Here is a 25,007-nt window from a genome sequence, read left to right as displayed (position 1 = left end):
GCAAGAAGTCCGTATTAAAAGACAACAAGGACACCTATTAGAAGCCCCTAAACTAGAAAAGTTTTATTCAGCTCTTGCATCACAAAAAAAGAGAGTAGTAGTATATATTAAAGATTGGTTTCAACCAAGACAATTTTTTGCTGATGAGGGAGGTAGAATTTTATTAATTGAAATAAGAATAAGACCAAAAAAAAAGATTTAATTGGCAGCTATCTACACACTGAATACCAAACGGGGAATTTTATTATGAATTACATAGCAAAATAGCAGAATTGGAAAGTGAAAATGTTTGTTTATTGGGAGATTCTAATGCAGTCATAGACTCAAAACAAGATTATTTATTGGGGGAAAAGAAGAGGAAGACACTACTGATCACTTTTTTGACATGATGCAAGAGTATCTTAAAGAATATCTGGAGGGAACGAAATCCACAAAACAAACAGTATACTTTTTATTCTAACCCATATGATTCATGGTTCAAGATTCGACTGGAAGCATCGCGACAAGATGGAATGTTGAAGCCGGGTGAGTGAATACCAGCTCACAAGAAAATACTTTAATTTGACATTAGCAAAAAAAAAAAAAAAAAAAAATTGGCGGTGGCATAGCGGCTAAACTAAGAAGGATTGTAAACACAGCAAAATAAAAGAAATGGAAGCATTTACGCAAAGACCCGAAAGAAATTTGGCTTTTAAAATTGAAGTAGAGACCCCTCAAAAGCAAAGAAAAAATAAGGAAATCTTAAATAAAGTTGGAAAAATTGGAGACTTTTAAAATCTGTTGCTAGAATGTAAAAAGAAAAAAACCCCAGGGGATTTAAAATTACAATGTGGTGAAATTTCTCTGATTTTCTTCTTCCTCTATGAGTTGGAACTAATCAAACTGGGACATAGATTTTAAATGGAACTAATTGGAACAATTAAAAAGTTAAAGCAAAATGAAGTGCGGCTCTAAGTAAAAGAAACAAAATGGATACCTTCGTTAATTGTTGATTAGAACTGTAGATTGGAAAGAGACACCCTCAGGTGGAAGAGAAAACTACATTGACTAACATGGGTTGTGGAAAACTCCTCTACTGGAGTGATAAGGCTGGTGAGAACCAAAAGGGAGGATTTTGTCTGCAAGCTGTTGATTTTGATAATAAAACAAGAAATACAACCCCGAAAATACAGAATAGCGCAGGGAATAATCGAAATGATGAAAAAGATGCATATGACTTTAAAACAAGAAATAAAATAAATAATTACAAGACCTTATGGAAAGCAGAAACCAGAAGAATTAAGAACTGCACTGGAACTTATGGCAACCAAAGAAACCATGAAGCAAGAGAGGGCGTTAGAAGACAAAGGAAAAAATATTGATGATGAATTATTAAATGACTGTGAAATTTTAAATAAGGGGATAGGTGAAGGGATTTATAAAGAAGAGGAAAATAAAAAGGGAAATAGCACAAAGAAGTTAGAAGATTACACTGGGAGTGGCAGCAATAAAAAATTTCTAAAAAGGGGAATGAGGAGAGTAAATGGAAAAATATTGAAAACAAGAAGGATAAAAAAAATGAGGGGAGGAAGAGATAAAGAAAGAAAGAAGGGAAGGAGAAAAATATAAAGTCAAAGGATCATATAGGGACCAATAGAGAAATGGGGGAAGGGAAGAAAAGGAGTGTGGATAGAAATACAGGACAACCAAAGAGAGTAAAGAATTTTAAGAGGAAAAAAGAGAAAGAGAAAAAAGGAGAAAATAAAAAAGAATTTAAATAAATTATTGGTTGAAATATTAATGAGATTTGGAGTATATGAATATTGAGATTCTTCAAAAGGAGAAAAAATGTTGGAAGATTATCATGGATGTATTAATGATAACGTAGAAGTTAATATGAAGAAAAATGAGTTTTTTCTTGCTTTTCATTTTTTTTTTTTTGGATTATGGTTAACAATTTATAAATTGTCATTGAAATGTAAAAATTCGATGTTGATGTTAAGCAGAAGATAGAAAATATAATTAGTAAATGGGAATATAAGGGTTTAACATAAATGGGAGTAGAAAAAAGGGGGGGAAAGAGGGATAATTTGATAAATGATTAAAATTGGGGGTGAAGGTTAAGACTAGATATTTAAGAGAAATGCAAATAGGGAAATAAAAATGAGAGAAAATTTATTGATGAAAGCATGTAAGAAGTGTCAGGAAAGACCTAACTGCATGTGAACATGTACTTGGCCAGTATTTTGTTCAGGAAAGATATATTGTATGTTGTTGTTTGTATGTAAAAAATAAAAAAAAACTTTTAAAAAAATGATTCATGGTCCAGGATAGATATGATTTGGATAGATTTGGAACTAAGTAAAAATATAATCTGATTAAACATAAAATAAATTTGCTGGGTCAAAAGTTTAGAGTAATGAAACAGGTATATTTCAAACATGCCAATAAGCCGGGGAGATGTCTGGCCTATAAATTGAGAAAGGACCAAAAAAAAATGGTTAATAACACTGTTACAGGATGAAGAAGGGAATATCCATCATTGTATAGATAAAAAAAGAGAATAGCCCAAAATTATTTTGGAACACTTTATAGGCAGGAGGAAATAAAGAAGGAAGATAATAAGAAATATTTAAAGGATAGAAATCTACCTAATAGCAGATGAAATGAAAGAAATGTTAAACAAAATCATGATGATGAAGAAGAAGGCGGCTATTCAAAAGCAAAAAAACAACAAAAACTCCAGGACCTGATGGTATCCCCTCTGAGTTTTATAAAGAGATATGGACAATTGGAAATGTTATTGTTGAATATATACAGTGAAGCTCTAGGGCAATCCAAATTACCAAAGATATAGATGGAGGCACTGATATCACTTATCCCAAAAGATCCTACAAATACACAGCAAATCAAGAACTATAGGCCAATCTCGCTACTCAATGTGGACTACAAAATATTCGTAACAATAATCGCTGAAAGAGCCAAAAAAATATGAAATTATTGATTCGGACCAAAATGGATTTTTGCCAAACAGGCATATAAGTAACAATACAAGGATGATTATTAATTCATTATAATACTATAAGGCCCACTGGATAATGTTTGGCATTAATGTTTGTAGATGCTCAAAAGTGTTTGATAATTTAAACTGGAACTTTCTTATTAATCAATTGGAAATTATGAATTTTGGGGAGAAAATTTATCAACATGATTACCACAATTTATTCAAAGCAAAAAAATAACAAAACTTCAGAACTTGATGGTATCCTTTCTGAGTTCTACAAAGAGATACAGGGACCATTGGAAATGTTATTGTTGAACATACTAAAGGATTTCCCTAAAGCCATATATAATGAGGCTTTAGGGCAATCCAAATTACCAAAGACATGGATAGAGGCACTGATATCACTTATCCCAAAAGATCCTACAAATACACAGCAAATCAAGAACTATAGGCCAATCTTGCTATTCCATGTGGAATACAAAATATTCGTAATGATAATGGCTGAAAGAGTCAAAAAAATATTAAATTAAATTATTGATTCGGACCAAAATGGATGTTTACCAAATAGACATATAAGGAACAATACACAGATAATTATGAATTCATCAGAATACTATGAGGCCCACCCGGATAAGCAGCTGGCATTAATGTTTGTAGATGCTCAAAAAGCATTTGATAATTTAAACTGGAACTTTCTTATTAATCAATTGGAAATTATGAATTTTGGGGAGAAATTTATCAACATGATTACCACAATTTATTCAAAAGCAAAAAAACAACAAAAACTCCAGGACCTGATGGTATCCCCTCTGAGTTTTATAAAGAGATATGGACAATTGGAAATGTTATTGTTGAATATATACAGTGAAGCTCTAGGGCAATCCAAATTACCAAAGATATAGATGGAGGATAAGCTGATATCACTTATCCCAAAATACACATACACTTATCCTACAAATACACAGCAAATCAAGAACTATAGGCCAATCTCGCTACTCAATGTGGACTACAAAATATTCGTAACAATAATCGCTGAAAGAGCCAAAAAAATATGAAATTATTGATTCGGACCAAAATGGATTTTTGCCAAACAGGCATATAAGTAACAATACAAGGATGATTATTAATTCATTATAATACTATAAGGCCCACTCGGATAATGTTTGGCATTAATGTTTGTAGATGCTCAAAAAGTGTTTGATAATTTAAATTGTAACTTTCTTATTAATCAATTGAAAATTATGAACTTTGGGGAGAAATTTATCAACATGATTACCACAATTTATTCGAAGCAATCGGCTGAAATAATAAATGGGGAAACAACGGAGAAGATTAGTATAACTAAGGGGATAAGAAAGGGATGTCTCCTGTCACCCCTCTTATTTATATTATCACTGGAAATATTATAAATATAAATTAGACAAAACCAAACGATAAAAGGATTGAAAATTATGAACTTTGGGGAGAAATTTATCAACATGATTACCACAATTTATTCGAAGCAATCGGCTGAAATAATAAATGGGGAAACAACGGAGAAGATTAGTATAACTAAGGGGATAAGAAAGGGATGTCTCCTGTCACCCCTCTTATTTATATTATCACTGGAAATATTATAAATATAAATTAGACAAAACCAAACGATAAAAGGATTGAAATGTAAACAGGAGGAATATAAAGTCCAAGCTGTCGTGGATGATCTGGTTGTTATTGTAGAAGAACCTTTGGAATCGGGAACCACCTTGATACATGAAGTTGAAGAATTTGGTAAAGTGGCTGGGTTTAAAATAAACAAGGAAAAAGCTAAAATATTAACTAAGAATTATACCAAAAAGCAAGATGAGGAATTGGAAGAGAAATTGGGGATTCAAATTGTCAAAAAGCTAAAATATTTGAGAATTTGGTTAACGGCAAATGTTCTACATTAAAAGAGGATAATTATGATAAATTGGTATACGACAAATACAAAAAGACTTGGACATTTGGGCAAAATTGCAAATATCTTTAATTATTAGAATTGCCATAATAAAAATGAACGTACTACCTAAATTGTTATATCTATTCCAAACAATAATAATAAGATTAGGGAAAACATTTTTTGATCAATTAAACAGAATAATAAGTAAATTTATTTGGTTGGGGGGAAAAGCCCAAATAAAACACAAACTTCTTCAGAACTCCAGAACCAAAGGAGGCTTCAGCCTACCTGACTGGGAATTATATTATCAAGGGGCAGCATTAACGTGGTTTAAGGATTGGATTCAATTAAGAAATAACTATTAACATTGGAAGGCCACGACCTTCAGTTGGGAGGGTATGCGTTCCTATGGGAAGGAAAAAATAAAACCCATACATACTTCCAGAGACATCTAGTGCAAAATGCTTTGATAAATATTTGGGATAATATAAGGAAAAATTATTATATGAAAGTTCCAGTTTGGATATCAACAATGGAGGCCATAATTTACCCCAATGTATTGGACATAAATAAAAGTAAGGTATTCAGAACTATTAGATGAACTTGTAAATTTAAAATCAGAACAGAATTTGAGAAACTGGGGATAAAAATTGATTGGACATTAGAACAAAATACAAAAAAGACCAGGAACAACACGGTATTTATACAGAACAACACGGTATTTATACAGAACAACTGGAACATGGTAAGATACTATTAGGAATAGGAAAAAATGATTACAAACACCTACAATTTTTTGTTAAAATTTAAAATGGAAGAAGAAACTGAAAGAGACAATGATTAGTTGGGTGAGAAATTTTGGACACAATATTCAATTAGATCAATGGGATAAATTATGGGAGAGAAACTAAAACTAACGATGTCAACTGCTTATAAGGAGAACCTTTACAAAACGTTTTATCGATGGCATCTGCCACCAGCGAGATTGGCCAAGATGTTCTTGAACAGGTCTCCAGAAGGTTGGAAATTTGGACATAAACAAGGAACGTTCTACCACATGTGGTGGACCTGCCCTAAGATCAGAAAATACTGGTGTACGATAAGAAAGTGGTTGGAAGGGATAACTGAACAAAGGATAGAGATAAAGCTGGAACTTTTCCTTTTGGGCATTTTTGAAGGGAAAATAGAGGAAAAAAATACAATATATAACGCTACATATATTAACCGCATGTAGAATTGTCCTAACACAGAATTGGAAAAATCAGATACTGCTCCAGACCAAATTATAATTTAAAAAAATATGACTGTGCAGAAATGGATAGACTGTCTATTGAAATGAAGGAGAGGAAAGAAACCGAGTATTTTCAAATTTGGAACAGATGGTATTCCTGGCTTGAGAGAAAACGCAAAACCTAAGGAATAATCTGTTAAATATAATACATAGAAGATAAAATTGTTGAAGAAATAATAGAATACAAAATTGAATTATGAATAGATGTTACTATAATTCAAATAAGGATGTAATTTAAGATAAAGATATATAGAATTAAAATTTTTGTAAATATGTTTGTTATGATAGAGATACCGATATGGAAAAGCTGTCATTAGTGTTAAACTTTTGCTATGTTTTTTTCCTCTTTCTTTGTTTTTTTGTTGTTGTTGTGTTTTTTGTATTCTATGTTTTATATGTTGGAAATTCAATAAGTATTATTTTTAAAAAAGAAAAATGCCAGATCAAATCTAAAAAACAAAACAAAAACACACTCACTTTTTTATCACAGATCTCCTTAATTTTTAGAATGCACCTCCAAAAGCCAAGGGTGGCTTGGTCAATGAAAATGTTAACCTTTGTCTTTACTTTATGTGTTCAATGGCTTAAGTTCTGCCTCTGTTTTTCTCCCATCTGCAGGCTAATGACTCTTGCAAGTGCAATGGTTGGAAGAACCCAAATCCTCCCACAGCTCCCCGTATGGATTTGCAACAAACAGTCACCAATCTTAGTGAACCATGCCGTAGTTGTGGACATACACTAGGTAACTCTAGAGTCACTTCACCACCACAATCTTCTCTCACTGAGACTGAAATATATGGTTGACAGGAGGAGAGATTTCAAAATTGGATCTACTACCATTAGCACAGATGTGCAGCATACTGACTAGGGAAATCTAGGATTTGAAACCCAAGCATCTGAAAGCTTACAGTAGGTTGAAAAGCATTGCTGTAAAACACTACTAGCCGGATGAAAGCTTATCTGCTAGAACCATAACATAGAGCCAACAGCAGGGAAGTGAAAAGAGTAGGATTTTTTTTTCCAAACTGTAAAATCTTAATTTGATATTGGCTATTCCCATATATTTCATTTAGGTTTGGGCCTGATGGGGACTTCCAAAAACATCTTTGAATGTGTTTGAATATTAGTAGCTCGGGTTGGTAGTTAGACTGTTGGTTTGAGCTCCGAGCTTGGCAATTTGGTTGCAAATATTTCATCATCATTCGAGGAGGCATCATTAGTGTGTTTTGAATTGTGCTTGTCTGTCAGAACACAAATCTTTAAATACTTTTGAAAGAACTGCATCAACCATGATCCCGAAGGTAGCATTTAAAATGAACAGACACCCCACTATGCAGCAACAAAATTATAACTCATTAGTTCACAAGAAATCGGACCACATCTCAGTAACAACAGCCAGCCACTCAAACTATCAAACAAGCCGAAATCAGACTATGACTCAGAAGCACCCAAATAACAACTCTAATTCTAATCTGCATCACATAGATGGTTCTTAACTACAGTCCAGAAACAACAGTGGCATAGGACCGGGTTATTTACGGGACCACCTGCTGCTACCGGCGGCCTCCCATCTACCAGTGCGCTCCCATAGGGAGGGTCTCCTCAGGGTGCCGTCGGCCAGACAATGTCGGCTGGCGACCCCCAGGGGGAGGGCCTTCTCTGTGGGGGCACCAACCCTCTGGAATGAGCTACCACCGGGTATTCGCCAACTCCCTGATCTCCGGACCTTTTGACGCGAGCTGAAAACATTTCTGTTTCATCGCGCAGGACTGGCCTAATGGTTTTAAATGGGGTTTTTATTGGTTTTTATTTATTTTAAATGGTCCAGCCAATCTTGAATTTTTGTTTTTAAACTGGTTTTAACTTTTATATTGATTGTTTTATTTTGGCTGTAAACCGCCCTGAGTCCTTCGGGAGAAGGGCGGTATAGAAATTTAAATAATAAATAAATAAATAAACAGCCAGCCAATCAAACAGCCCAAAATCAGATCATGACTCAGAAATATAATGTTTTTAACTTTTATGATGTGTGTTTTATTTGGCTGTGAACCGCCCTGAGCTCTTCGAGAGAAGGGCGGTATACAAATTGAATTAATAAATAAATAATAAATAAATAAATATCCAAACAAACAACATTCAGGCAGCCGAGGGGGCGCAGTGGTTAGAGTGCAGCACTGCAGGCTACTTCAGCAGACTGCTAGCTGTGGTTCGGCAGTTCAAATCTCACCAGCTCAATGTTGACTCAGCCTTCCATCCTTCTTAGATGGGTAAAATGAGGACCCAGATTGTTGGGGGCAATATGCTAACTGTAAACCGCTTATAGAGGGCTGTAAAAGCACTATGAAGCAGTATATAAGTCTGAGAGCTATTGCGATTGCTATTCAGACTAATGGTATTTAAAAGCCTGTGTTCTGACAGACGAGCACAATTCAAAATGCACTGACGATGTCTCCTTGCATGGTGATGAATCCTTTGCAACCAAATTGCCAAGCTCAGAGCTCAAACCAACAGCCTATGTCTTTGAATGGATTGCTTCTTTCAACAAGCAATATTCTCTTGTCAGCTCTTGACATTGGTGACAGCAGTTCTAGTTGGTTGTTAGATCGGTCATTTATCTTATGCTTTAGCTTACTATTCTTCAGCTACATAAATTTTAAACTTGAACTGATTGGATTGTGTTACAGAATTTGTTTTTCTTCCATTGTTGTGACTTTCTAGTTAAAGTTTTTTTTTAAAAAAAATTGTTTGCCCTCCTATGCTGCTTATTTCTTGAAAAATACTTCTTTAGGAGCACTGGGAAATCAATTGGTCACTGAGGGCTAAACACAAAGATTAAAAAATGAGAAAGAGAAAAAGCACGCGGCTTTTGGAACAATGGAATTCTGGATATGCCTGATTTTGTTTATATACCTATTTTAGAGAAAAAGCAATTAGATCACTCATTTTCTTGTAAAGCTTTCTGGACTTGTGTATGACATCAAATGGTCTTGTCATGTTAATTTAATTCTCCTTTCAATAATCTTCCAAGTTGGATAAAAAGGGAAGTGATTAATCCAAGCCAGAATCATAAGCCAAGAACAGATCTTGACTTAAAATTCTGATCAGTTAGGAGAACAATACTCCTGACTAGAGAAGTTGGGAAGTTGGGAAGCTATGAAATACCAGTATTTTTATTTTCAAAAATACCTTTGTGCTTCACATAAAATTCCAGTAAGCATTCTTAAAAATAAAAATGGTGGATAGCTGCAGTTTATTGCTTTAGATAAATTATATGCACCTTCCCAAGAAGAGGGGGGAAAAGGTAAGTTGTAATATCAGAAGCAATATCAGGCCTGATTTATGCAGCAATTTCATTTTATGATTGACCATGATCACCATAGCAATCATCTGTTTTCTTTGTCAGTTTTCTATCACTTTCATTAGACAAAGAGAAAAATTAATAGACAGAGAATCTCATTCATATTCCAACAGGGTTCCTAGTGTAAAGAGATGAAGCTCAAAGCATATCTGATTTTCTTGCCTACCTTTAGCTGACCATGTTTCTCATCTGGAGAATGTCTCTGAGGAAGAGATCAACCGTCTTCTGGGGATGGTGGTAGATGTGGAGAACCTCTTCATGTCTGTGCATAAAGAGGAAGACACAGACACCAAACAAGTTTATTTCTACTTGTTCAAGGTGAGATAGGATTCTAGAGTACTTCTTTGGCATAGAAGCTTATTTGAGGTCAACTTATCCTAAATCAGCTATTTTTCATTGTTATGTCTTTATTATGCAGATCAGTATTAAGAAGTGCCTTGCTAATGTGATCTGCTCATCTAGCTTGCTGGAGATACTTTGAATATGGGCCAGATGATTTTTTTTTTAAATAGTAGCTTCTATGCCTACCTTTGGCCTGACTTGAGTGGGGACAACTCATTTTGGTTTACTTTCTGGTCCTCTAGTTTTCTTATGCTGCATCACCCAGAGTCTGCTGATTGTACAAATCTGCCACTATTTACTATTATAAATAATTACTGACATAAAATGTCATTGAATTTAGCTTCTTAAATGAGTATGACTGTCTTGCATTTGTTCGGTAACGTTGGTTTCCTAAGGGGAAAAAAGGCTGCCTAGGATAACTGTCCCTGGAAAATGTTTGGCTTGTATTGGATTCTTTTTTTTTTAATATCTTGATTTATCTAATTTAGCATTCATTTTAGTGAATAATTTAACAAAGGTGTGTACGTGTGCAGACTTGCATATATGTGCAGGGGCACATGCACACACACACATACACACACACACACACACACACACACCCATCTAATATTATTTTTATAGAACATGTCAACAGTTGACCTGAAATATTTGAGGGGGAAAAGAGAGCACACTCACTGTGTGTTTTAATTATGTGATGTTATCTAGAAAATTTTACCATTTAATAGCAATAACATCCACCTTATATTAAATAAGCTAAAAAAAATATTAAAATCTATTGATACTTAAATACATTTTTGAAACTCAAGGAACTGAAGAACTATACATACAGCAAGGAGGTATGTAATTTTTTTTCTATAGAAAAATAAGGCACTGGATACTTTTTTCTGGAATTTTTGTCCTCTCCATGCAAATATATTAGAATGAGGTTTGTATTTGCCTAAGTTTTTATTTATTTTCCCCTGGGCTCTTCCCCTTGACTTTTTTAATTTTTACTCCCTTTTTGCTTGTTTCTTTGATGCAGTCAATGGTTGGCTTTAAACTACTAACATAATAATTGGAGCTTGGTAGGCATATCACTTCTTTCTAAACCACTGCCCTAGACATTTCAAATGAATCGGATTATAAAACGGCCTGTGGAAATATGTGATATAGAGATTGGATTTGCTTTTCTTTCTCTGCAGCTTCTAAGAAAATGCATTCTACAGATGAGCCGTCCAGTCGTTGAGGGCTCTCTTGGGAGTCCCCCCTTTGAGAAGCCAAACATTGAGCAGGTAAGATGCTGTATTTTTGCAGATGTAAGATGTTAGCCTGATGTTAAAGTCAAGTCTAATTCCCATTGCCTGGGAGGGGGGCGGGCGGGAACAGGCAACATGAAGAAAGCATCTAGCCTTGCAGTCTCAGTTGACATGAGCGAAAAACCCAGACACTTAAAAAAAATAGTCAGTAAAAGTAGAAGATAAATGCAAATTGATGAGATATAATAATTTTGTCCTACTGCTTAAAAAACCTGGTATTTCTGATTTTAATTCTAGGGTGTCTTAAACTTTGTACAATATAAGTTCAGCCATCTACCTCCTAAGGAGCGACAAACCATGTTTGAGCTTTCTAAAATGTTTCTTCTTTGCCTAAACTATTGGAAGCTAGAAACGCCATCCCAATTCCGCCAGCGCTCCCAAAATGATGATGTGGCAACATACAAAGTCAACTACACGCGGTGAGCCTAGGGAACAAGGAAGAGGGGACAACAAAGGGAGAATAAAGTTATGCTTCTTGCCACCATTTGCTTTATAGATCTAGTTTTTGTTCAGCATGTATATAATACATGCTGAACAAAATTTAGGAGGGCTTTTAGCAAATGCAGAACACAGTACTTTTTTCCCTAGGAGGAAAAAAACCTTCAAACTCCAGAAACTATCTTTTTGTGTGTGTAATATAGAGACGAGGAACATTGGAATATCCTGATTTTGTTCAAGCACACGAGTTTATTGGGAGTTGTGGTTCAGGAAAACCTAGAAAGTTACTACACGTAGTCCTTGACTGACAACAGTCCCCCATTGACTTTGCTTGCTAGAAAGTCACAAAAAGTGGTCCCTTGACCTTGGGACATCACAACCATCATAAATATGTGTCAGTTGCCAAGAATCTGTGACAGGTAGTCCTCTAGTTACAGCCATTCATTTACTGACCACAACAGCACTGAAAAAAGTGACTTCTGACCATTTTCCACACATTACAACATCCCCATGGTCATGTGATCAAAATTCATATGCTTGGCAACTGACTCATATTTATGGCGGTTGCAGTGTCCCATGGACATGTGACCACCTTTTGCGATTTTCTGACAAGCAAAGTCAGTGGGGAAAGCCAGATTCATTTAACAACCATGTTTCAAACTTAACAACTGCAGTGATTCACTTAGCAAGTGTATCAAGAAAGTTCATAAAATGGGGCAAAATTCACTTAACAACTGTCTCATTTAGCAGCAGAAATGTTGGGCTCAAGTGTGATTGTAAGTTGAGGATTACCTTTTTAAATCTACTCCCACCAGTACCCAATGGATATTATCAGTTATGGAGTCAGATTGTACTCCCCTGGATCTCTGCCCTCAGATCTCTTACCTCAAAGTAGTCTTTGCTTTGAATCAAGCGAGATCGGCTAAAGGCTTTCTGGAATCCTAAACACGGTCCTTGGTGCCTTAGATTCCTGCTTGCTTTTTTCCCTCTTACTACTCACATCTCATGCTTTTCCAGGTGGTTGTGTTATTGCCATGTTCCCCAGAGCTGTGACAGTCTTCCACGTTATGAGACCACCCAGGTCTTTGGGCGCAATCTCCTCAAGTCCACTTTCACGGTTACTCGCAGGCAGCTGCTTGAAAAATTCCGAGTGGAGAAAGATAAACTGGTGCCAGAGAAACGGACCCTCATTCTCACTCACTTCCCCAAGTAAGGCAAAAATTCCGAAAACGAGAAGACACTGTGGAGGAAGGGAAAATAAAAAAGGCTTTTTTTAAATAGATGAAGCCTAGCTCTTTTTGAGATGGTCAATTAGTGCAGAACTGTGTTGTTTTAGTTTGGAAGGGAAGGCATATGCGGCAATCACAGGGTTAATAATCTTTATGGATCCACTTTATTTTATTTTATTAGCTCTATTAGGTAGCTTTCATTCAATTAGATTAGCTTTGAAGGGCTTCCATAAAGCAAAAATTGGTTTTGCATGTGTGTGGGTTCCGTCTGTATATGTAACAGGTGAGAAACTACTGACCCTATGGTTCCTGCTGAATTAAAGCTCCCAGCATTTCTCATCATTGGTCATTTTAATTATGGCTACTGGGAATTGTGATTCAGCATCGTCTGAAATACTTCAAATATCATGTTCCTGTCATATAAGAGCCCAAGGTTGCAATGTGCATTTTAGCCTTTCTCTCTCTCTCGCTCTCTCTCTCTGGTGTTTTTTTTTTGCAAGCCAGCTATATAAAGTAGAGTATGCTTACCTGCACTTTTTAGTGGAGAGAAGGAAGAGGCATCGCAGTTTATAAAACCTACCCACCGTTTCTGAAGTAAGATTTGAGATAGTGAATTATGCACCATTGAGTTGGGCTCAGTTCCATTTACTGTATGAATATGTACTGACCTGTTTTTAATAATAAAGTGGGATTTGAATGCCAATAAGTTGACATTAATATAATTGGATTTTTGTGCTGATTTCTTTCCAATTCATATCCAGATTTTTGTCAATGCTGGAGGAAGAAATCTATGGGGAGAGCTCCCCAATCTGGGAAGCTGACTTCACTATGCCTGCAACTGAAGGAGCTCCACTTGTACCCCGGCCAGGTATGTAATATTCCTTTTAACTCAAGTGGTGCTTGTTGGTATAATTGCAAAAGGTATCATTGAAAACTGCCGTATAGTAAATTGAAATGCTCGTTTGTCTGCCTTAGTAAAGCCCGCTCTGATTGACAGCCAGAGATATTCTGAGATGACAGCCAGAGATATTCCTCAGCTCCAGTGATCTGGAGGTCTGAGGTAGGGGTCTTTTGTGTGCAAAACAGCCTCTACCCCAAAGTGTTTGATTGTTGAGCTACAATGTTTTATGTCCCTTCTCCTCCGATGAAATATAACATACAAAAACAGTTGTCATATTTATGGCAATGGTTCAATTCCTACAGGTTTTCTCCTTACTAAAGTAAATTCGGATAGTTACATGAATGAGATTTCAATCTTCTTTTGCATAGAAAGCAGGCATTTTAAAAAAAACTGCTGCAAATCAGATAGTTTAGAGTGCACATCTCACCATCCAAGAAACTGCTTTTAACCACCTTGAATTCAAGACTGGAGAAGCCCTGCCATTCCTAAATAAGATCAATCAACGGAGATATGAGAATAGACAAGTTCCCCAATAAAAATTCATTATTATAGTTAACACATCTCTTCAGAGTTTTCTTCCTTTGGTAGTAGATTGCGATTTTATCGCTGGAAATAAATTAGAGTTGTAGGGTGGATCATCAAGTTGAAGAAGAAGGACAATATATTTTTTTTAGGGAGATTTTGATGAAATCTCCAATCAAAAATTAAATTGAACCTGAATGTAGAGCTTTGTCACCATCTTTGAGAGCCTGGAATGGTGGGGAGATTCCATAATGACTTTGTTAACCTTGCACAAGTATGGACTTTGGCCACTGACCATAACTAGTTTTAAAGTACTTATCAGTGTTTTATATGTTGTGTATTTAACTTGTTAGATTTAACTTGTTTTATTAGATTGTTGTTCTCATTGTTGTGAGCTACCCAGTCACTTAGGTGAGATGAGTAGCCATACAAATAAAATAAAATAAGCTTGATCTCAGGACCTTCATCAATTCACAATAAAATTGTTGCAAGCACTGCATTGGATAAATTCATGTGTGCTATCCTGAGTTCCTTGCAGAAGGGATGGGATAAAAATGAAATAAGCTGTTGTGTGCAGAAGCTTGAGGAATTAAACAATCTCAACTGCGTCCAGAAGTCATAAAGCCTTCCTATTTTAATGTATACACTATTGCTGTCCCTTTGTCTTGTGTAGCTATCAGCACTGTTCCTGCAGCTAGCACTCCTTTGTTCAACAAATCTCTGAGCTGCAGCTCATCTTTGACATCTATTAATCTGGATGGGAGCTCACTGGATTCTGTGCCAGGTAAAATCCTTAGGAGCAGCAAGGGAATGTAAAGCAAAAATCAAAATGTCTGAAAGAAAAGCATAGTATAAAAGCCCACATCATTTGAATGGATTTTATTGAAATTCTCTTTTTCTAAAGGGTTCTGTTAAACTTGGAATATTTTTTTAATTCTACTGTTTTTGTTTTAAAAGAGCAAAACATTAAAGTCGGACCTAAAAATATGGAACCAAACCCAGGCCAGTGTCTAATATGTTTCTATAATATATGGCTTCACCTTGATATTTTTGGGTACTATATATTTTTTTTCTCCCTCCCACACAGGTGAGAAAAGGAAGCTTCCAGAAAGTTTGACCCTTGAGGATGCAAAGAGAATTCGTGTGTTAGGTGATATTCCAATGGAGCTTGTTAATGAAGTGATGCTGACCATTACTGATCCGGCCGCCATGCTAGGGCCTGAGGTATAATTAGTTAATTGTCCCCGTTTTTATTTGCATCATAAAACACTGCAAAATCAGTCTTCAATAGCTGCCCCGTATATTGTATTATGCAAATTACAGAATGTATTGCCAGATCCGTATTTTTTCCTTTTATTAAAAAAATTTTTTTTTCTGCTTTTTTATCAAAAGTATAATAGAAACTCCAGTTTAATTAACTTAAGTCTGTTAAATCAAGGTTTTAATTTTAAAGCTTTAACAATTTTTAAAAAAATAAATAAATTATCTGTATAGATTTAGAAGGATGAAAGTAATCCATGTAGAATAGAATAGAATTCTTTATTGGCCAAGTGTGATTGGACCCACAAGGAATTTGTCTTTGGTGCATATGCTCTCAATGTACATAAAAGGAAAAAAAAGAAAAAAAATACATTCGTCAAGAATCGTAAGATACAACACTTAGTGATAGTCATATAGGGGATGAAACCCCCTTTCTTCCAATAAATGTCTTAATCTACCTTTGACTCTATATTTTGCGTATTGTCTTTATTTTATTTCATTTTTACCAGAATGTTTCTTTTGCTTGCAGACTAGTCTCTTGTCAGCAAATGCAGCCCGGGATGAAACAGCCCGCCTAGAGGAACGGCGTGGCATCATCGAATTCCATGTCATTGGCAACTCACTTTCTCAAAAATCAAACAAGAAGATTCTTATGTGGCTGGTTGGGCTGCAGAATGTTTTTTCACATCAGCTGCCTCGAATGCCCAAGGAATACATCACCCGCTTGGTTTTTGACCCGTAGGTTTGGGAGTGCTGTTAGAGAGAGTGAAGGTTGCACCTTGGGTATCATATCAACAAAATGTTAAAAAGTTATGATATTTATGAAGTTACTTACCAAACACATCTAAATTATTTTAAAGTAAGCAAAATATCTTTACAATCCCCAAGGCTTTTGAGCACCCCTAACGTTTGGAAATTGAAAGTTGACAAAATTTCACATGCCCTAGTAAGTTCATGTACATGGCAACCATCAAATCTTGAGTCCCAGGAATTGGGCTGATTATATGTAAACTAGTTCTAATAGGTTGAGGATAAAGGCTTATAAATGTGATTGAGAAATTGGTTGTCTGAATAAATAAATAATCAAGGGGACCTTGGAATCAAGATGGTGTATATAATGTTTTCCCTATCCATATTAGTATATAAAATGTTTCTCCTTTCAAAAATATACAGCTTTGCTTTATCTCTCTATCCCTCTGCCATGTACTGAACCCTATTTTCTGTAATTACATTAACCTTTTAGTAAACAGGATATGCAGTAGAGCTTGAGATTTAGCTAATTATTCTCTCAAAAAAATGTTTTGTGAATTACAGCTTCATGAGTTGGAACCCCAATATTATCTGTTGGGAAGGCATTGGTTCTTTTATAAAACAGTTGCAATGAGACACCCAACTGTCCTAATCAAGTCCTAATTCCGTTTGCTTCAGCTTATATCATAAATGCTCCATTGCACATACAAGTAGTCCTCGACTTACGGCATTTTATTTAGTGACTGTTTGAAGTTGCAGTGGCACTGAAAAAAAATGACTTATGACTGTTTTCACACATATGACCTTTGCAGCATCTCTGTAGTCACCTGATCAAAATTCAGATACTTGGCAACTGACTCATATTTATGATGGTGACAATGTCCTGGGGTCATGTGATCCCTTTTTGCAACCTTATGACAAGCAAAGTCAAGGGGGAAGCCAGATTCACTTAGCAACCATGTTACTAACTTAACAACTGCAGTGATTTACAAAGCAACTGTGGGAAGAAGGATCATAACATGAAGCAAAATTCATTTAACGAATGTCTCACTTGGCAACAGAAATTTGGGGCTCAGTTGTGGTCGTAAGTTGAGGACTATCTGTATTATTACAGATTTTTTTTTCACTGACCAAATGGGCATGCTTCCAAATGAAATATTGGGCTGCAGCCATCTGACATTATTATTATTTCATTTCAGTCAGCCAGATGTTCAGACTGGATCTGGCATTTTTGTCTGCCTATTGAGTCCTTTCCAAGGATCTGGGGTAGGCAGATGTGGATGTTTGATGATTTACAAGTCTTCGTATTTTGTTATCTTCTCCAGTTCTTTCTCTTCTATGCTGCTGTCTCCAGGTACTACTGTGTCCTCTATCCAGACTTTTTTGTCTTTCTTATCAACAACTGTTAAGCCTGGAGTGTTATGTGGCAGATGCCTGTCTCTTTGAATTCTAAAGTCCCAGACCACTTTAAGGTTTTCATTTTTTATTACTTTCTCTATTTTATAGTCCCACTAGTCCTTTCTTGTAGGCAAATGGTATTTCTTGCAGATCTTGCAATGCATCATTGTGGCTACCTTGTCATGCCATTGTTTGTAGTCTTGCAACAGCTAGCCAGTTGATCCATTGTTTCTTCAGCTTCTTTGCAGAGGTGGCACTTGTCGTCTGCCCCAGTCTTCTCAATTCTGGCTTTGTATGTATTTGTTCTTAAGGAGTGGTCTTGTGCAATCAGAATTAGCCCCTCTGTCCCTTTCTCCTACTTTCCTGCTCTTAACCGTTGCCAAGTCTTGTTATTATCTGCTTTGCCCGCTATTTTTTTTGATGTATTATTGGTTATATCATACTTTGTCTTCCCATCTCTTTTCTGCTCTTCATTTGGTATTTCTGGTAGGCGTATTTACTAAGCCTTCCTGGTATACTAGCTTTAATGCATTCTCTTCACTGTCCTACAGATATTCTTTCAATGCCCTGTTTTCTTTTTAAACTGTCTGATGTATTTACAGCATTCTACGCCCACCTATTTTTCTTGGTAAAGTACACTTTGTCAGTGTCACTTGGAGTTTGAAAAGCATGATTCATTTTCATTATTTTTCTAGTCTTTCTATACAGGGCTTTTAGTTCTGCTTGAGTGCAGTCTGCTTTTCCAATGCCTGGAATTGTCCAGATGATAATTGCCTTGATAGTATTTCCTCTCCTGAGTTTGGACGTTTAAGATCATCTTCATTCTCAAGATATATTCATTTCTAACCTTTTTTTTAAACTTCTGTGTGCTTGATGCTGTCAACTTGAAGGATGCCCAGCTATTTGTAGTGATCATCTTCATCCAGACTCTTGATATTATTTGCACCTTGATTCCTTCAGTTTTCATTCTTTTATGGGATTGGATGTGTCCCATACTGTTTGATGGCACATTTGTCCAATCCTATTACAATATCAACTGTATATATGGTTAGTGTTTAGCAGCAATTCTATTCCAGATGTTGTTTTTCCATACAACTTCCATGTAAAGGAGGTAGCATAACTTGAACTGAGTTATTCAGTATTCTTGACAAAGGAATCAGTGAAATGACAAACAATAGTGATGATAGTGAGTTTCCTTGGAAGAGCTGTCTCTTGATAGTAATCTCTCCCAATCTATCTCCATTGTCTAGCAACCATGTCTCCCATTATGCCATCTATCTTCACACAAAGTTTCTGATGTTTCTGTTGACCTTTATTATTTCCAGGTATTTGATTATCCAATTGTGGCTCAAATGCCTTCTTGTAATCAATGCATGGTACTTTCAAACTGGCCTTCCTTGTCTTGCAGTTTTCCAAAATCTTCTTGCCAATTAAGAGTTGACCTTTTATTCCTCTGCTGTTTGGGCAGTTTCCTTTCTGCTTAGGTCGAAAAAGCTTGTTTTCAACTTAGATGCTGTTGGACTGCATCAACTAACACACCAGTTAGCAATTTGAAAGTTATTGGTAAGGTAATTTGCCTATAGTTGCCTGAAGTTGCCTCTTTTGATGGATTTTTTATCATCAGCTAAATTTTGCCACAAATTAGCCATTCTTCAATTTCATCTCCTTGCAGCATATTAATAAACTGCTTGGCAATAAGTGGATATAGACTAGTCAGATGTTTCAATCAAAATCCACATAATTCATCTTCACTGATCCTTGATCTTACTTGCCCCTTTTTTCTACCATTTCTACTGTTATTACAAGTTCTTTCATTTCATCTTCTTTTTTATTCTTATCTGCCTCCTTAACCAATCTGCATTCTTGCTATATTTCTTTGGATTATCCCATATCTTCTCCTAAAACTGTACTGTTTTCTTCCTTGCTGTGTGCTAATTGATTCACTGCAATCTTTCCATTGATAGATTGGTAGGAACATTTCTAATAGGGATTGAAATCAGAGATTCTGCCTATAATTTGCAATTTTGAGATTCATATCTGCTAACCTTTTTAGCTATAGTTGATATTTGCTGTTTTATTATTTCCAGTGCTTTCTTAAATCTTTCTGACTGGTATTTCTTGACTAGGTATTTTTTGGTCTTGTTCTTTAGCTTCTTTTCTTTCTAGTTTACTTGCATTTGATCTCTGCTTGCAAATCTTATTTTCCAGTCTGATCTTACATTTTGATGATGCACTCCCCCCCCCTTTTTTTTCTTCTTTGTTGATTTTGCATTCCAGGCATTCAGTTACAACTGCAGCGGTTTTGTAAATTAATAGGTTCGTTTCGTGCAGCGAGCTAGTGCTTATTTTTAATATTACAGTCAGTATTGGCATATTTTAATGTTTGTGCTGGCTCTTTCTTTGGAACAAGCTTCAGTCCAGACAATCTTATTTGGTTGTTTTTGTGCTATTCTAGATGTTTAACTATTCTTTGTTTCAATTCTTCTACTTCTTCAGTTAGAAGACTTTTCTCTTTCTGAGGCAGATGAGTGAATGCCTGGTTTCTGAATGAAAATAATTATATAGCTGTGCTGACTACCTCTACTGCCAATTCCTCCTGCTTTGCCTCTGTAGTCAGGGTTATATCTGGCAAGGCTTTGATTTCTTTGCCCTTTGCACTTCTTTCAGTTCTGCTTCTGCAAATATTTCATATTATAAATGGAAGTTAATCTCTGCTCTGTTATTTCTGATTCGGGATGTTTTTTTTTCCAGAACGGATGCATTTATTTCAGATATCCTCTTCTTATTGGACTTGATTTGTAATAACAGATCCTTATTTGTTTTCAATTACTGTATATTTGCAATGGGTAAACACCTTTCCTTCCACTATAGCTAAATGTCTATGGAGATTCTCAGTCATCCAGGTTATGGTTGTCCCAAAGGTGCTTTTTCAAAAGGCAACTAGACTTTCTGGTTTTTCTTTGAAGACGTTTCGCTTCTCATCCAAGAAGCTAAAGAAGCTTCTTAGATGAGAACCAAAATGTCTTCAAAGAAAAAGTAGAAAGTCCAGTTGCCTCTTGAAAAAAGCACCTTTGGGTTTCCTTCTAGTAGTTTGGCACTGATAGTTTGGCCCTAATTGCTCAGCCAACAGTCCTGAGTTCTGTAACCCATTTTTCACCAGATATCCAGATACTCCAACAATTCTAATGCAATTCTTGATGTGACAACCAAGACAATATGTGTTTCTCTGATTTATTTTTCTGGGAGAGGCCCTTTTTGTCTGTCTCCTCTGCTGAGACCTGTCCAGTATGGTTCAACCTCTGGCATAGTTGTCACCTTCCTCAGAGTACACAAGATCACAATCACATCAGTGCCTCACCAAGGGACGTTATTATGATTGGTCTCACAATCAACCAGAAGGTTAGCTTAGATTTGATATTTGTCTATCAAGTCCTTCCCAAGGATCTGGTGTAGGCAGATGTCGTTGTTTGATTGTGTTAAAGATATGGAAGCTGGATTTAAGCTGTTCCAAGGAAAGTTGCATTTTGCAATTGACTGATGGTGATTTTGTCAATGCCAGAGATATTTCTGGTGTTTTGGGATTGCACCCAAGTGCTTATTCCTCCTGGTACAAGCCTTTTACTTTTCTTTGCAGGTCTTCATATTTGTTATTGGTAATTTATTATAATTGCCCACTCCCATGGACTGTGGGTGGCTGACTAATAAAAATACAAAATAACAAAAGCTGTTAAAAATATACAACACTACAGGCACCCTGGACTAAAACAACAAATCACAGCAGAGACCCCACGAACATATCAGTCTGAGGCTTGAGATCAAAAGCAGGTCTTGTGTGCTCTGAGGAACACCAGAAGAAAGAAAATAGTTATGTCTTTGGAGAGATGTTGTTTATATTCTAACAAAGTATAAGGAGCCCACTTGGAATTTAAAGGTATTCTTAAAAAAAACATAGTGCTGGAAGTGGCTCTGTGCAAAACTCCAACTTCCTGGTTTGAAAGCCTTTTTTGTTTTAAATGTTAAGAAATAAGGTAGAGGAGGAAGCATGGCAGCTAAGTCAGAGATGTGTGGAAATAGTGGTAATCCAAGGTGACACAAAAGGCTCTGCAAAAAAAAAGGGGTTGCAGCTGGGAAATAAGTTCTATGTCAGCTAGAATTGTTAATTAAACTAATTCAGGTTTATAATAGCATTAATGTTTGGGCATTGCTGTATTCCCCTCTTACATCTCAAAAAGATGGATGAAGCAGGGGTGTCATTCTTAGTTGTGTTCATCTCTCCTTCCAATACAAGCTCCTCTTTCTGCTGCTTATTTTCCTGGCAGCAAGCACAAGACTCTGGCGTTAATCAAGGATGGTCGAGTGATTGGCGGGATCTGCTTTCGGATGTTCCCAACACAAGGATTCACCGAGATTGTCTTCTGTGCCGTCACATCTAATGAGCAAGTCAAGGTAGGGTTGTTTTGAATGTCTGTGACATTCTTTGGGGTTTAAAACAGGTTCTAAACTAGTACCGTGTTTCCCCCAAAATAAGACCCTGTCTTATATTTTTTTGAACCCTGAAATAAACGCTTGGCCTTATTGCCATGTGCTCAAAAGCCCGATTGGGCTTATTATCAGAGGATGTCTTATTTTGGAGGAAACAGGATAGTTGAGGGTCAGCTAGTATTAGCTGGGGTACTTCCAGCCAATCATACAGGGAACTCTCACTGCTTATAATCAGTGAAGTGTCCCTGGATCAGAATAGGGCAGAGAAACCCAGCTTGAATTTTGTTTTCTTATGTCAAAAGACCAAAGTATGAAGAGGTTGTTTTTAAAGTAACAGCATCCTTACTTGTTCAAACTGGCTTATGGGAGGTGCTAAAATCTTCATAGGCTTCTCAGTGCATTTGAATTGCATTTGGACTTTGCTGCAGTCTCAGGATTCATTCTCAATGGATTAATTTTTTTTTTTAATGTGGGAGTGCTAAAAACTCAGAGCCTTCTGCCTTGGACTTCAAACTGGGTTTGAAACAAGGAAGAACAAGAAGAAGCAGGAAGCTCAAGTCATAGGAAGTGGGAAGCCATAGAGGATGTACTTGAGGAATGGGAGGCAGCAAGTGAATGGAGAGCAAGAGTGTAAAAATATTTAGAAGTATAAAAAACAATTTGAAGCTGATGTAGCGTTTAAAATGCTGTGTGGGAAACGATATGAGTTTCCTTTTATAACTAATATCCAAAGCAGGAAAAGGATACATTCAAGGGCACTTTCGCACTGTCTGGAATAAGTCACATTTAAGGCTCTGAGATTTTCAGATGGTGTTGCAGTGCTTCTCCTGTGCTTCTCAAAAGAATCAAATAAAACACACTGGCATGGATCCAGTACTAATTATCTTCAAAATGCAGAGTAGTTCATAGAGTTAGACTAGGCTTAGACAGCGTTGGATAGTTGGTATTTGTATCTTAGAAACGCAGGCATTCTCTTAAGAGTATTGGGCAAACCAGACCATTGTCATGTTACGTGTAATATGACGCTGTGGAACATGGCTTGTTATTTGAACAGATTAGTTGTTTTTTTGTTAACTTGGAGTAGGATTTAACATGTGTTCTATAGCAACTTTTGACACTTTTGACAATTCCTTTCAAGAAGTTAATCATCCATGCCTCACCTTTTCCATATTAAAACCTTTTGTAATTGTTGCTACTGCTAACTATCTTTATTTATTGCTCAGATTTCTATACAGGACATTATTCACCTCAGAATTAACTTCTATTTAATTGCAAATCACATTACATAAATTAGCTTCCTATATGAATTTTCAGCTACTCAGGTAGAGATCTGAGTTTGGGCCTAGTCTTAAATATTTACTCAATTTGCTTCATAGAAAGCAACTTGATTTTGGAAAAATCAGGTAGATCGTGTTGAGCTCTAGAAGGAAAGATAAAGTATAAATGCAATGATAGAAAGAGGATCGTTCCCAGATTTTGTCCTGATCATTTTCCCCCTTTTTCTTCTTCACTTCCTTGAAGGGCTATGGGACTCACCTTATGAACCACCTGAAGGAGTACCACATCAAACACAGCATTCTCTACTTTCTCACCTATGCAGATGAATATGCCATTGGCTATTTCAAAAAGCAGGTACCACACCATTGCTGCTGAATTCTATTTGGAACTGGCTTTTGGTTTAGCTATAGGAGAGACATTTGTAAAAGGGCCTTGTTGTCTTCCTAAGCCTATGGACATAGTTGCTAATATAGCTGCATTCACATGTCATGTTAAATATATTAGGTCACATTAAATGGTTTATTTATTTGTACTATATATCATGTTTAGAAAGTGCTCATTTCCCTCACAGTGACTCTGTGCCACGTACAAATAAACAAGCAGTTACGATTTATAAAATAGTTAACATAATAGGCACAAGAAGCCATAAGCTTTCCATGTGTTCTTTCTTTACACCTGTCTGGATAGGGAATGAGGTTTCTTTTCCACTTTTGCATCACCACCTCTTTGCTCTGACTTCAACCTACGGGCATCTGAGGATAAGTGATATATAAACTGGGCTTGAGTTTCAGCCAGAACTAGTTCCAATCTCTCCTAGTTTCAGAAATGCAACTTGATGGATCTGCTCTCAAAGCTCATTGTTTTTTTTACAAAATATAAAAAAGTTTTAGCCATAAATTTGGGGCTAGCATGATCTCTAAAGCAGGCCTTAATTTACCTAGTTGTAGAAATATTTATTTGTGGAAATAATTTTAATTGAATTAAGTTTCTGTGTTACTTTATAAAGGTGATTTTTGTGAATTCATATTCTAAATTGGTGTCATTCATTTCTAACAAGTTGGGTGGGTAGGTGTACACATGTATCAGCCTTCCCCAATCTAGTATTCTTCAGTTATTTTGAACTATAGTCCCTATAATCCCCAACCAATTTGGCTAGGAATTATGGCATTAACATTATTGTATGTCTAAGAAACATTAAATGGGTAAACCCAGTGTGTCTAATTTTTTTAAAAAAGATCTTCTTAAATGTGTCTAAAACACAGATCCCCAACCCTTGGGTTGCAGACCGGTATCGGGCCATAGCCCGTTGGAAACTGGGCTGCATAAGCAGTGGATAAGCACATGAAGCTCCATTTGTGCAAGCAGTGGGCAAGGGCATGAAATATCCCCTCCCCCTCTCCCACTGCTGGTACCCCAGCTACCTGTCCAGAAATCCAGAAAGGTTGGAGACTGATTGTCTAAAAGATACTGTTCACTATACAGTTCTGTAACTTAAGTGTAGCTTCCATGAATCCCTCGTCCCCCTCAATACATTCTTGAATATGATGGGGGAAATGAGCTGG

The 25,007-nt window shown here is 36.2% G+C and overlaps 1 protein-coding gene across 6 annotated transcripts in view; it reads left to right on the top strand.

Moving 5' to 3' along the window:
• KAT2A (lysine acetyltransferase 2A) overlaps positions 1–25,007 on the top strand; it is a 45,709-nt gene that overhangs the window by 9,591 nt on the left and 11,111 nt on the right. For all 6 annotated transcript variants that reach the window (XR_009155014.1, XR_009155013.1, XR_009155015.1 and 3 more), the window contains exons 2-12: positions 6,811–6,934; positions 9,723–9,868; positions 11,074–11,163; positions 11,425–11,606; positions 12,643–12,834; positions 13,616–13,722; positions 14,951–15,061; positions 15,365–15,501; positions 16,067–16,275; positions 22,005–22,131; positions 23,689–23,799. Coding sequence is in view for 3 of the 6 variants with exons in the window: in XM_058182099.1 (XP_058038082.1) it covers positions 6,811–6,934; positions 9,723–9,868; positions 11,074–11,163; positions 11,425–11,606; positions 12,643–12,834; positions 13,616–13,722; positions 14,951–15,061; positions 15,365–15,501; positions 16,067–16,275; positions 22,005–22,131; positions 23,689–23,799 (1,536 nt within the window). In the remaining 3 variants the exon portion in view is untranslated. The remainder of the gene's footprint in view (positions 1–6,810; positions 6,935–9,722; positions 9,869–11,073; positions 11,164–11,424; positions 11,607–12,642; positions 12,835–13,615; positions 13,723–14,950; positions 15,062–15,364; positions 15,502–16,066; positions 16,276–22,004; positions 22,132–23,688; positions 23,800–25,007) is intronic.

Source organism: Ahaetulla prasina, chromosome 4, assembly GCF_028640845.1.
Source record: "Ahaetulla prasina isolate Xishuangbanna chromosome 4, ASM2864084v1, whole genome shotgun sequence".
Taxonomy (NCBI): Eukaryota; Metazoa; Chordata; class Lepidosauria; order Squamata; family Colubridae; genus Ahaetulla; species Ahaetulla prasina.
The sequence above is the reverse complement of the archived record's forward strand: the minus strand, read 5'-3'. Positions and strand labels throughout refer to the sequence as shown.